The sequence below is a fragment of the Stegostoma tigrinum genome, chromosome 33 (genome assembly GCF_030684315.1).
Source record: "Stegostoma tigrinum isolate sSteTig4 chromosome 33, sSteTig4.hap1, whole genome shotgun sequence".
NCBI classification, from domain to species: Eukaryota; Metazoa; Chordata; class Chondrichthyes; order Orectolobiformes; family Stegostomatidae; genus Stegostoma; species Stegostoma tigrinum.
Window position 1 is genome coordinate 18,742,899 of NC_081386.1, and position 14,566 is coordinate 18,757,464.

At 37.9% G+C, this 14,566-nt stretch overlaps 1 protein-coding gene across 4 annotated transcripts in view; it reads right to left on the reverse strand.

The window, feature by feature from the left end:
- Positions 1-566: 566 nt before the first annotated feature.
- The window catches only part of atp8b4 (ATPase phospholipid transporting 8B4), a 239,036-nt gene continuing 225,036 nt past the window's right edge, over positions 567-14,566 (reverse strand). For all 4 annotated transcript variants that reach the window (XM_048562970.2, XM_048562969.2, XM_048562971.2 and 1 more), the window contains 3 exons: positions 12,813-12,951; positions 12,193-12,323; positions 567-10,298 (listed from right to left, as the gene is read on the reverse strand). In XM_048562970.2, coding sequence (XP_048418927.1) covers positions 10,020-10,298; positions 12,193-12,323; positions 12,813-12,951 — 549 coding nt within the window. In that variant the 3' untranslated portion in view covers positions 567-10,019. The remainder of the gene's footprint in view (positions 10,299-12,192; positions 12,324-12,812; positions 12,952-14,566) is intronic.

Here is a 14,566-nt window from a genome sequence, read left to right on the forward strand (position 1 = left end):
CAACCCACTGGAGTCTTCCTTCCTTCCCCTTCCCTCGGACTCAACCCCCTCTCCCAACACATCTTCTGTTATCTATTCACTATCCCTTCTGACTTTCTGCTGTCTGATGCTGAATGGTTTGTACTTAGCAAACATCTCAGTTTTATCCCTCTGCGTCCCCACTTTAATGAATTTCGGGTATGAAATTATGTTAAACTTTTCTTCCATCACCTTCACCCTCTTGCCCATTTCTTTGGACAAAAGTCCTCTCCCTGTCTCATAGACTCCTTCACCCACCCCCAATACCCTCCCTCCACCTGGACCTCTCCCTTTGGCTCTTTACTTGCACTCAGCTTGTTCATCAAGTACTGTCGACGTGACACTGGTTGCCTCAGTTTCTCTGAACCCCCACTCCTTACCCATGCCAACCTGTCTTCCTCTGAACTGACTGTACTCTGTGCTGTCAAGTGCAAAGTACATATGGGTGCTATGATAAGATGATGAAATTTGCTAGGGTAAATAGTCATTTCCCATCTCTCTGTTTTCCACTGTAGCTTTGATATTTAACGGAGTTCCAAAATAGCAAATAAGGAAAAGTTAAACTTTATTTCACAAACATTAACTTCACAAAGCATTTGGCCACAAAGATATCATCAAAAGTAAGCACTTTGAACGACGGTCTCTGCTGGTGTTAAATTGATGATTCAGTGGGTTGAAGTGACTGTGGTGAATACCTTCAAAATAATTTGTCACAAATCACAGAATGTTAACGGCACAGAAAAAGGCCATTCGACCCATTGTTCTTGCACCTGCTCCTTGTAAGAGCTATCCTATTTAGTCCCATTCTTTTGCTTTTTTCCAAAAGACCTGCATAATTTACTTTTCAAATTGGTACCCAATTCCCTTTTCAAACTTATTATTGAATTTGCTCAGATGGAAAAGAAACAAAGATGGGGATGGAGGTGGCAACTATGATGAGATTTCAAATATGTTGTAGTATTGAAGATTTGTTTTATACTCAAAAACACAAAACCAGATTTAGACATGCAAAAATGTAATTTCTTTCATATTCAGTTAGCTTCAAATAGTCAAATTACAGCAGAAGACACAAGCGGTGATAAAAATATATAAACTGCACTGATGCTTCATATTTTTCCAATAAACAAATGTATAATGTTAGAATTATACATTACAGATGTAAACACATTTTCTGCACTTTACAAATAAAGAGCTAAAACTCTTTGGTATCCATGCATTTCTATACAATGTACACTTTATTATTGCACAGAGATTATTTTTAACCATTTCCTTTAATTAAGATCTAATATTTTGTAGAAGTTTGGATTTTCATAATAGAAGTTAAAATTATGCTTCTTGATTAGCTATATTTCTGATTTTAAGAAGTGTATTTATGATATATGCCACAAAAGGAAAGACAATCTACCTAAATATTGAAAATAAAAAAATCTTTTTATAAATTAGTATATAGACTCTCATATTTTACTGAGTAACAATCTTGATATTATTTGAACAATGAACGTTTGACTTATATGAATTATTTCTATACATGGAATATTTAAATACAATAATAGTTTGTGCTTGATGACAGATGAGTGACAAGTAAAATTTTGTGAAATTAATGCTAATTACTGTGCTTTCAGAAGATAGTTATAAAGAAATGTGAGGTGCAGAACATGAAAAATTGATACAGTTTTGAGCCCTTAACTTTTTGTAAGAGAAGGAAGACTTTTCTCTCTTCTTATTAAAATAAGTTTGAAGCTAGACAGATGGGAGCTGAAAAGATGCTGTTATTCCATTTCGGATAATTATTTACTTATCTGCATGAATGCGACATTCCTGCATTTTTTGTAAGCCAATTTGCAATTGCAGCCAAATCTGATTTAATGCAGCCATATTATAAATGAATGGAAACTAATAGGAGATACAGTGGGATAGAAAACATAAATATGTTTACATGAATAGATATCAGTCTTGATTCAGTGGCAATCAGAACATTGTGGCTTCAAGCTTCATTTAAGGACATCATTTAGGTTAATAATTGATTATAAAACTGAAGGAAGGCTGCAATTTAGGAGACTGATTTTAATATGACTTATTGAATCAAGGTCTTATCTGTGCTTGCAGATAGATGTTAACAATGCCTGACACTGTTCTGAAAACAGGAGGGAGTTCTTTGGTGGCCTATTCAGCATTTATCCCTCAACCAATAACATCAAATCAAATTATCCAGTTTGTTTCTTATTCGTTGCTGTATGAAAAGATTGCCATATTGACATCTATTGTCAACACTGGTCAAACCCAAATCTCTTGTATGAGAATTATGAAAATCAAAAGCTTGTTTTTGTTTCTTGGTGAATATTCCAGCAACAGAAATTTGGCATATTCCTTGCCATTGCTATGATAGAGGCCGATAATTTTATAAGCAAACAGACATTTCCAGTAGCTAAAAGCATTACATAATGAGTGTCCACATTTGAAAACATTTGGTGTAACAAGCCAAACAGAAGTAACATCTTCGGTCCGCCTCCCCCTCTCTCCCTATTTATTCCGGCTCCCTCTCCCCATCCCCCTCTCTGATGAAGGGTCTAGGCCCGAAACGTCAGCTTTTGTGCTCCTGAGATGCTGCTTGGCCTGCTGTGTTCATCCAGCCTCACATTTTATTATCTTGGAATTCTCCAGCATCTGCAGTTCCTATTATCTCTAACATTGATGAAACACTGTTTCAGTGTGCAACTTATGCCTAAACCATGGAACTGAACTTTCCCCCTTTCCTTTCAACACACCTGAAAGGCCACTTCATGGTATATTTTACAGTATTCCATAATTAAACATTCAATTGTCTTGGAACTAGTCCAAAGTGATTCTTAGCTTCTGCGGGTTTGCTTTTGTTTATTTTGTTGTCTAGTCTGATAACCTTCAATCCAATAATTATCATTAGCAATGACAGGTTCTCCATGAAGAACTTTCTCCAGTTCAAAATATACTATATTTAAAAAAATTAAATAATTAAACATTTGGTTATTTTAATCTATGTGAAACTCCCATCACACATCTACCGAGTAAACAATAGACACTTACTGCCTCTATCTGCTCCTCCTCTCTCTCATATCCTGGTGTACTGATCAGTCCGTGAAATTCAGGGATACCCTTTTTGAGAATCTTATAATTCAATCTTAAAATGCCATCAAGTGCAAACTTCCTCTCTCAAAACCCATGTTTGTTGCAATTTGAATCACATGGGCCTTTGAACCCAGGTAAAATGCTAATTAGATAACCTTTAGACTCCCAAATCTATTCCCTCAGAATTAAATAAACCAGCATAAAGTATAATAATTTACAAACTGATATCCTCAATGAAATTAACCATCTATCCACTGCTACCATTCACGTATCTTCCACCTCTTAAAAAAAATTAACTTACTTTTCTAAACAATCTGTTCAGAGATGTTATTACACACGTGTACAGGAGTTCAGTCTTGAACCCTGGCCGCTCAATCCAGGTGTAGGGACGCTACCACTGACGGCCTGTGAAGCATTAAACGTCTCAATTGCAAGCTACAGGTTTGAACAGTATAGGGATTGAACCCTTGGCATTATTAGCACCAAGCTCAAACTACTTCAACTAACCAAGCAATGGGCATGCTTCTTCTATTTGCTACAAGTATGGATATCTCGCACCTGCTTCCCAGTAAAACAACCTGCCCTCCTTTTTTAATGGTTAAAAAATAGCCATCTATATTTTCTGCCAACAGAATTCAGCACAAGTCACATCACTCCTTTCATTCCTCCATTTCATCCTGAACTATAAAACAGTTGTAAACATGACAAACTTATTGCATTTCTAACACCATTCTGAATGCTTGCTATAGTTTTCTAATTGAGTAGGGTGGCTCTGTTGGAAATTGAAGATATTCTTTCAGTATCTGAAGTCGATGCTTCATGTTCCTGCAAAAAAAGAGGCCATTCTCACAGGCTTTGAGATCGTATGTGCCAGACCAAAGGTCATGGGCAACACTTACTGGAAAAGTAATTTCATTTGCTTCAAGGAACACAAAATGAAATGGAACCATTGACTCGAAAAGGTTGTTAAACTGGCTGAAGCAGAATGACAAAAGGCTCTAAGTGCAACAGTGACTCAAGGTATCAAACACTAATGTTCACAACTTAGAAATCGAGAAAAAGGAAATGAAAAGCGACACCAAGACCAGGAATATCCATTTTCATTGCTAATCTCCCATGCTTGCCAGGAAGGTGGTCAGACCCCTGTCTGTTTAGATCGTGGCCCACCATAGCTTCCTCCGGTCAGGCTGTTCAATCAGAGGCTGGCAGCTGTCACACTTGGTAAAGCTCCTACGTAGGCCATAGCTACTGATGGGAGGACACCCAACATCCTCGGGAGCAAGTCTCAATCAATTGCGTTTTTGGGCTGGGGGCCACAAAGAGAAGCCACAGGGGTCAGAAACAAGAGCAGGAGAGGTGGCTCTCAACAGGGAATTCTCACTATCACACATCTGATACATTTAATGTTTTGTATATTTTATCTGTGCACCTAATTTCCATCTGGGAATCCTCTCTCCATATATATACACATATGGTTTCCCATTCAGCAGACGTTGACTTCTTATCATATAAAGGATGTTTCCCAAACTTTGTCTGTTTCAGGACAATTATGAGGGAATTCAATGCCAAGTATCAGTAAATTTTATAAAAACTTGGGATATTTGAAAGTAGCTTAGATTCCCTAAAAGACCCACAAAATTGACAAACATGAAAATAAGATAATTGGAGATATGTAACGAAATATTGGTTTAAAGGAATGACAGAAAAATTGAAGCATTTAGGCTTACCAAACATAAACTTCTTGATTTGGAAAATTAACACAAAGGAAGACAATCACCAGGATCTGATGACCTGTATTCAAGGAATTTAAAGGAAGTGGCTACAGAGATAGTGGAGGAATTTGTCAAAACATTCCTGAACTCAATAGATTCTGGATGGATTCCAGTTGGAAAAAACATTAATGTGACCCTATTCAAGAAAGGACACTGAAAACAAGAAATTATAGACCACTTAGCCTCACATCTGTTAATGAGATAATGTTTGAATCTATAATTAAACAAAAAAATAGCAGGACATAGCCTAATGCAATCGGAGTCAAAATGGCTCTGTGAAAGGGAAATTAAGTTTGACAAATCTGCTTGAGTTCTTCAAGGCGATAACAAGCAGAGTTGATGAAGGGGAACTGGTAGATATAGTGAATTTAGAATTTCCAAGGCATTTAATAAGGTGGCACAGGAAAAGTTTTTGCACAGTGCAGGAACTCACAGTATTGAGGGCAATATATTAGCATGGATTAGGGATTGTTAGCACAGAATATAGAATTAGGATTAATGAGTCTTTTTCAGGTTGGAAAGACATAACTAAGGATCAGTCCAGGGGCCTCAATTATTTCTCATCTGAATTAATGACTTGAGAGGAGGGGCAGAGTGTAAATTTGCTTATGATACAAAAATAGGTGGCAGGGCATGTGGTGAGGACATGAGAATCTGCAAGGGCATATGGATAGACTGAGCAAGTGGACAAAGCTTAGCAGATAGAGTTTAATGTAGGAATGTGTGAGGTAATGCACTTTGATAGGAATCAATGGCTGTTAATTATTTAACTGGAGACTCCAAAAACGTGAACTGCAGAGAGATCTGCATGTTCTTGTGCGTGAAACACTAAGTTAGCAAGCAGGTGAAGCAAGTAATTTGAATGGCAAATTAAATTTTGGCCTTTATTGCTAGTGTGTTGGAAGATGGCATAGCATTAAAATGAGGATATCTTGTTACAACTATACTGTGCGTTGGTGAGGCTACATCTAGAGTACATTGTACAATTTTAGTCCCTACGTTTAAGAAAGGACATGCTAGCATTAGAGGCAATTCAAAACAGATTCACTACAATGATTCCTGGGATGAAAGGCTGTCAAGAATGGCTAATCAGTCTCAGGCTTTATTCATTCTGGTTTACAAGAATGAGGGCTGATCTTATTGAAACATACAAAATTCGAGGGGGCTTAACAGGGTAAATATTAAGAAAATGTTTCCACTAATGGGGTGAATTTCAAGCCATGAGGACTACTTATAGAATAAGGGGCACTCATTTAAAATTGGGACAAGAAAGAATTTTTTTCTCCCACACGTTAATGAATAGCTAGAATTCTCTACTCTGGAGAGTTGGAGAGATTAGATCACTGCAAGTCTTTAAAGAGCAGGCAGCTAGATTTTTTTGAAATATCAGGAAGCTGAGGGCTTGAGGAGCTGGAATGAATGAAGAGTTGAGGCCTAATGCAGATGTCATGATCTTGTTGAATGGCAGCATGGGCTTCACGGGCCGAATGGCCCACTCCTGTTTGTTCCCATAACAGCTCCACTCTTCAGCAAGAACTCAATGTTTTGGTCTTGGACTCAGAGGGGTAAATTTCTTTTCTACATAATCAGTTTTGAAAGGCATTTTTCTTTCTTAGATATTTACTAACATTGTACCTGTGACACAGGTAAAACAACTCTAGCAAGAACTTTTAAGTTTCAGGCAGAAGTCTCCAAATTTTTGGTTGTCTGTTACATGCACCCCCACCATCATCTATTCATCTGCCAATCATGGAATCACTACAACGTGGAAAGAGGCCAATCAGCCCATCAAGTCTACACTGACCCTCCAAACAGCAACCCACCCAGGCCCAGCTCTTTAATTTATTCCCAGACTTCTGCATTTACTGCAGCTAACCCACCTAGTGCACACATCCCTGGCAATTTAGCATGGCCAATTGACCTATCCTGCACACCTTTGGACTGTGGGAGAAACCGGAGTACGCAGAGGAAACCTACGCAGACACAGGGAGATTGTGCAAACCCCACACAAACAGTCACTTGAGACTGGAATTGACCCCGGGTCCCTAACGCTGTGAGGCAGCAATGCTAACCACTCAGTCACTGTGTCACCCTTAATCAGGTCACAAAATGCTCACAGGTAAGCGTGGGTAGGTTTCTTGGTCTAACAGAGGCTCAACACTAGTATCCAGGACACCAGTATCTTTTAGGTTCTAAAGCCTCCTGGCCTAAGTAACTCACAAGATGGAGAGCACAGGGAACGGGAGATTGGAGGCAAGGTCATGGGTGGCTCTCAGCTGCCATCCTTTACCCATCCCCATTCATGTATCCCAACAAAACTCCCCACATGGGGCAACAGAAGAAAGCTTCCCCTGCCCTTACAAACCTGGCACGTAGGTTACTATGGTTTCCCAGAGTGGAAATTAGTCACCTTTCTTGCTTGTCAGAAAGGCAGGTAATCATGCCGGTGGTGAGATTAAATGGCAATTAATTGACAACTTATGGGCCTTAATTGGTGGCAAGTTGAGAAGATTGTGTGTGGGCCTTCTCACCCAAAACTTAGTAAGTGAGTCGCCATAAAGGGTGTGCGTTTCTCTCCAGGGCAAACTTGCCCAACTATTTCACCTTCACTATGTCTCTGGCCAGTGGAGAATTACGCTCATCGCGTCTGTCAGACAGGATGTTTCAGGATGTGTGCCTCATTGGCAAGGCCAGCATCTATTGCCCAACCCTAACTGCCCTAGAGAAGGCAATGGTGAGGCACTCTATCAAAGACAAATAAATAACTTTCTTGGCCGCTGCAGACAATATCTCTTAAATACAAATAAATAACTTGCTGGGCCACTACAGATCACAGTTAAAGTCAACCACATTTCTGTTGGCCAGGAGTCACATATAAGCCAGAACCAATCAGGAGAGCAGATTTTATTCCCTCGAGGACATTTATTGAGCTTAAAAAAGAATGACAATCTGATAACTTTCATGGCCACTAATACTAACACTGACATATTTTATTCCAGCTTTATTTATTAACTGAATTTAAATTCCCTAGTGCCATGGTGGGATTTGAACTTGTCTCCAAATCATTAGTCCAGACCTCTAGATCAGTAATCCAGTACATAACTATAATGATGAGCAGATGAGGGTGCACAATAGATAAGAAAAATAGCAGGAGATACAGTTTGGACACTGACTGAGGGCAATACTCCACTTCAGATGGAATGTGGACCTCAAGTGCAATGGTCAACATTTTGTGAGATCACGAGTAGGATCAGTACTCATTCAATTAAGATTAGAAGGGAATCGACAACTGGAAGTAGATCAGAGGTGAAAGAAGGAAAAGGGAAAAAATGAGGGTGCAGGAGGAGAAGGAATAAAAAAGAGCACAATGGCAGAGGAGAGGGGACAGAGCATAATGAAGCATTTTGTAATTCCTGGCAATGTCTTATTTGTTCAAGTGTTTGAATGTGACTGGGGTCGGGTGTCAATGGAAGGCCACATCTGTGATTGGGTTAATGAGAAATGATAATTCATCCTTAGTTAGAGAAAAGTCTGAAGCCGTTTTCAATAGGGTAGCAATTGTCTGATCTCTGGGAATGGCACTGAAAGGTCAGATTGACACTCCCTGTGGATGGCCTCAAGGGACCATTTTGATGTCAGTAAGGCAGAGAGAAGGTTGCAAATGCTGAGTGAGAAATAATCCACTGCTGTTGAGTTGGGGGTTGGGCAATGCATCAGAGGTCAGATATTCTGTTTTATGAAAATGGGAGAGGTGAAGTGAAGTCTTCTTGTTTATTACCTTGTCCACTGAAAATGCACAGCTGCATTGTACTGTGTGTCTGCCTTCACTTAATCCACAAGAGTACAGGTACAGTACTGTTGGATTCTAGAGACATGGACCAGTTTTAACACAACAAATGTAAATAATCAGTAATAATAAAGACAAGAGATAGTTTAACGATGTTTGCTGAAGTTCAATACTAATGTCGGAAATTAAATTACCAAAATGGTAATGGGCTCCTCCTATAGAAAGAAATAACTGCATTCACATAGTGCCTAATATGATATCAAGACAGATTGTCACAACTGATGAAATACTTTTGAAGTGTTGTTGACACTATATTGGAGAAAATGAAGCAACTAAGTCATGTACAGCAAAGTACATAACCGACTCTCTGAAGAGCCAAACAGTGAAACATTGCTGGGAGATAGAGGTTGCTAATAATCTGTACTAAAGACACATTTGAACAAGACTGAAACCAAATGATGTGTTTACTATGTCCACAAAGTCTTAAAACAGACTTTGCCTGCTTGATGTTCTCTCTTGGAAAAATAGTGCGAATACATTGATATATAAAGAGTAACTGCACGAAGAGCAAATATCTTGTAGAAAACATGTTGCAAATGTAACAATTTTGATAAGGTTAGCTGTTGCATTTCAGTGCAGAAATACAATCAGAAAGTGAAGTTAAACTGAGCCATTAAAGCAGAAAGAGTTTGTAAATGCAACGTGTAGTTTTCAAAACCATACATACATTCAAATAAAGTTGTTTCCTCATGTGAGGAAAACTCAAAGGCACTAATTTCCTCAAATGAGGTTATAGCTACAGGACCACAGAGTAACATTCTTAGACAGAATAGAATATAGTTGGGTCCCTCTAGTGAATGAATTGAATTATATTATGTACAGTTGCTTTGCCAATCTTCCATAATCTTATTTATATAGGTCCATTTATGTTGAGCAGCATTTCATAATGCAACTGTTGCTCTCTTGCATTACAAAAATGTTTTCAAAAGCTAAAAAATATTTACAGCTTAGAATAAAAATTTGCTTTGTAACAGGGATGTCAGCTGATATACTGACAAGTGCCTCAAAATGCTCAATTTCAATTGAGCTGACATTTTTGTCAAGCTTACACAAATTGCAAGTTAGAACTCTTTCTTGCTAATACTTGGCAACGAAGAGTCCACCATGTTTATCCAACATTGCATGACAAACTTGGCACACAACAGCTCTGAAACAAGAGTTCATTCCTTGGTGACTCTTCAGCCAATAGTGATTGGAGCTTTGCAGACATGCAGCACAGTACAAACTATGGCCAAGTTTGAAACAAAGTAAAGCATCCTTCCTTCCAAATGACTGCTGCTTTACTGTTTTATATTTCTGTCACTGCCAAAGCTATTTACTGTGTCTGTTGTTTTCTTTCGTAAAGTTTCAATCCAGCTGGTGCTGCTCGGCATTGACTTCCCAGTTGTCACCGTCGATGGTTTACTGAAGCGCATGTTCCTTCCTGAGGTAATGAGCTCACCAAAGCCCTCTTGATGGGCAAATGCGTAGCCAGACCTTCTCGAGCTGGTACGGTTTACACGCCGCATACGATGCTGCACTGGCTTCTGTCTTCTTCTGACGCGTTGCATGTATCGTACCTGAAAATAAAAAAAACAAAAAAAAAGGACTTAACTTTGGAAACTGATTTTACAGAGTTTTTTTTAAAAAATGAGTTAATTTGGATTTCTGGGTAATAGTCAATAAAATTGTGTCAGGTTTCTTTTAATAAAAGACATTTGTTTTCAAAATTGGACAAAAGAGTTTTCAAAAAATTATGTGGTTAATGCCTTTGCTGAATTAATGGACAATTTTGACCATTACGGACGGTTGGACAATCAACAGGCTACTATTTGCAAACTGGGGAAAGTTGAGATCCCCAAACAATTATTAAAGTGCAATTATACAGTTTCCCCATCAGATTCTTCCTGTATGCTCAGAGACTCACCAACCTCAAGGCAGTTGCGTTGGGTAGGAGCCTGTAGGCTACCTCCATCTGGGAACATGTTTTTGTGAAACACTTCCTGAAGATGATGCAGTGCTTAATTCCAAGCAACACTGTACCACAGAACTCTAGGGCTCTCTCAGGGACACGCACCAACAGAAATATCAACTGCTGCTGGAAGATCCAGCAAACTTAATGGAAATCATTCTTTGCTCTACTTGACATTTGCTTGTCTTTTGATGCAAGGAGCTATCAATGATTGGGAGTTGCATACTGGCAGTTTCCAGGTTTTATGTCCATGTGCTGAAGGACAGATGAAAGCTTGGGACAGCTGCCACAGAGGTTCAATGTGGAAATGCCCTCAAGTAAACTAAGGGGCTATGTAAAAAATACCTCCTGAAGCTGTATGCACCAGAGAAGGTTGAAATGAAATCTATTGGTTCTATAACCATAGGAAGTGTAGTGGGTTGTATTGAAAGAAACTAATCATGTTGCACTTTATGTATTGTTAAATTTCACCTATTATAACAGAACAGATTTAAAGCCAATAGAGGAAGCTTTTTGGAAATTTTATAAACCCTGTTTTGATAGTGAGCTGTATTTATTTGGATCTGTACTTTAGGTAAAGATATGGTAAAAGACCAGGAGGTTCTTACCAAAAAATAGATAATTAGATAAATTCCCATTGTTGGTCCACCTTTTTAGAGAGTTTCCCCCTTTTACAGGTTGTTACTGCAGAGGTGTGTCCCAAGTAATACTGGCCCAATTATCCTGATATAAATAATCTGTGGCCCATCTGCATCACCATCTGATTATGATCTATCTGTCTTAAACCTTCTACAGCTCATAATAAAACAGGGAGAATCATCACCATGAAACCAGGATGTTTGTAATGTCAGTGTTATTGCATTCTTATTTGTTGGAGCTTCCTTGGCTGAGTTGCCTTGGAAACTTTGGATTTCCAAGCTGCTCCCTCATTAAAATAGTTGCCAAAGGATTTATATTGGTAGCACCAATGGCTCAATATTAATTAATTTTGATGAATACAAAGTCATATGTATATAATTTGAAAAATGTTGCTGGCAACTGGGGAGAATGAAACAAAATGAGTGATGGGAGAGAGAAAGAGAGAAGGTCTTGGTGTGATAGGGAGAATGAGGAAGACTGCACTTTAGAATTTAACAGTGGAGTGCACATGTGGAAGGGCAACCAACGTAAACAACATCATTAAGCACAGCAAAAGATTGGAAGTCTGGGAAGAATAAACCCAGAAGGCTATTCTAAATTAATTCAACAAAGTAGGAAGAGGATATTAGTTTGAATTGATGAGAAATACTTCCAACAGGTAGGAGGAATTTCTTCATTTTAAGTGTTAAATGTTCAGAACAAATTAAATCAAGAAAGTGAACATAGTACAGCTATTCTTTGATTCGTAAGTCTGAAGGTTGAAAAAATCTCAATTTGATGGTGTTACAACGTACATGCTAGGGCCTGCATTTTACAACATAGACGAAAAACAATCAAAGGTTAAAAAAAAACTGAACATGTACCTTGTCACTCAAGGTTGGTTTCAAATCTACCATCAGGAACCTGATTGCGACGACAGGCACAATGCATAGTACTGTGGTTACAATTATGACCAGCCAGATTGTAACATGGGCCAGGGAATTTCGAGCATTTCCTGAAGGCACAAATGTTTACAATTTTAGGTACGTGAAGTGTTGTAGCTGAATTTGATTCAATATTTGTAATTAAGTTGCAAACATGTTACTTATATAGTGCATCAATGTGCAAATATATCCATGAAGATTTAGCCATTATTTTCATATTTCTTATTTTCTATCCTTGAACATGAGTACTAAAGTAATTTTGATAAAGAGATCCATGCCTAAATTTAAGTTGCAAATGTCAATTTTGAGCTAATTTAATTTGTTCCAAACTAAACTGACCAGTAACAGAACCAAAACTGAATCTTTCTCACTGGACAATCCAAATGTCAAAAACTGTATAACTGGGTAGTGACTTAGGCAGCTAGTTGTATGTTCCATTAAGCTTCAAAGTTTAATACGTTCAGGTGATGACAAGATACACTAGTCAGAAAATCATCAGATTAACAGCTATCTTCATTGCTCGAGCAAATCTGCATTAAGTTAATGTTTTAGAGACTTACCTATGAAAGGAAACTGGCCTGGGAATATTGCGAACAATCCATTACTGTGCATGGCAAATAAAATGGAGAAATAGACAGCCACGCTCCCCCAGATGAAGAAATGATTCACTGCAGTCCAGTAGCTAGTGTCAAGCCCAATCTGTCAACAGAATTATGAAAATTAAACTTAGGATAGAGCATCATTAGCAATATTGGCATTTATTTCCTTACTCTAGTTGACTTAGGAAGCTGGCACTAGCTAGTGTTTAGAACTGCTACAATCTGTGTGTGAAGAGGCTCAAAATGCTGTTTAGTGGTTTGATACAACTGAATGGATTGTTAGGTCAACTTGTCGTTGAAAAGGTTTGCATATTGGTGTTGGACTGGAGTCACTTACATGCTGGGCTGGATAGACATAACAGATTTCTTCAGGGAAGAAAGTTTGTGAACCAGTTAGATTTTTATAGCAATCCAAAAGCTTTGCATTAATTTCTACACTTACCACTATTTTTCTTAACATAACAGATGTTTTAAACACTGAATTTAAAAGTCTCACAATGCTACTGGGGTAGATGAACTTAATTCCCTGAATGATTATTGCAGCATCTGAATTGCTAGGCGAGTTGCAAAAACACCATACTATTATTTATACATAATCAATTTTTATGCTATAATTCTATACAGCCATACACCCCAAGAGAAATCAATTTAAGAAATGCTTGAAAATCAACATTTAAATTAAATGCAAAATTTCATTACTAGTACTAATCCTGAAAAAGTACTTTAGCTTTTAAATGATGGAGTTATTTGATATCAATTATCAGATTGGTGCTTATTTTACGTACTAATCATTTTTAAAGTATCTACTTCATGTAGCACATCAGAAAAGAAAAAGGATGAATATCTAAAACATTTAACGAATCTCTAAGAAAATCAGATTTAACATTCAATGGTGCGGAATACAGCTAATATACATGTCTATTAGAAAATAACTGCAGATTGTATTCATATTATAAATTGGGTAACAGCTAGTTTGATGCAGTTTTACAAAATGATATTGCATATTCACAACTGAAATATCAAAGGTAGATATTCCTGTAGCCGAATGAGGTTCTTTTTAGGAAATCCATCATAAATGAAAAAGTTCTAAACAGATTCACTGGCACAATGCCTTGCCCATTTGTTTGTGAGTGCATCACTACATCTGAAATCCATTAAAAGGAGTAACATCGTGTCATCAAGGGGACCTGGAGGACTGTTAAGCCAATATACAGCTCTTGTACAGATCTACACATCACTTACTTGTGTTAAAAACAGCATGACAGAAATCCTTTTGCAGTCATTTCTCATCAAATTACATCCTATGATAAATTTAAGAGCAAAAATATGTACTGTTTCATGCAGTCATCCTACTTTTCACATTCTGGCACCAGTGGTCAGCAATGGACATATTGCACAATGTCCCAATATGTAGCCATGCACAACTACAGTACCAGATTTTTGAACCATAGCCTACCATTGGAAGATAGGAGAGCGCAGAAAAGGAACAAATAACTAAAATATAATTTGGATTAATTTTCTGAACTTCAACTGAACTACACCTACTCGTAAAACAACGATTCGTTGATAACATAGAAACAGAAATTGCAGGAGAAACTCAGCATGTCTGGCAGCATTTGTGGAAAGAAAGCAGAGTTAATGTTTTGAGTCCAGCAAACCCTCAAGGTGCTTCAGAAGCTGCCAGCTGAAGTTCTCCAGCAATTTCTATTTTCATT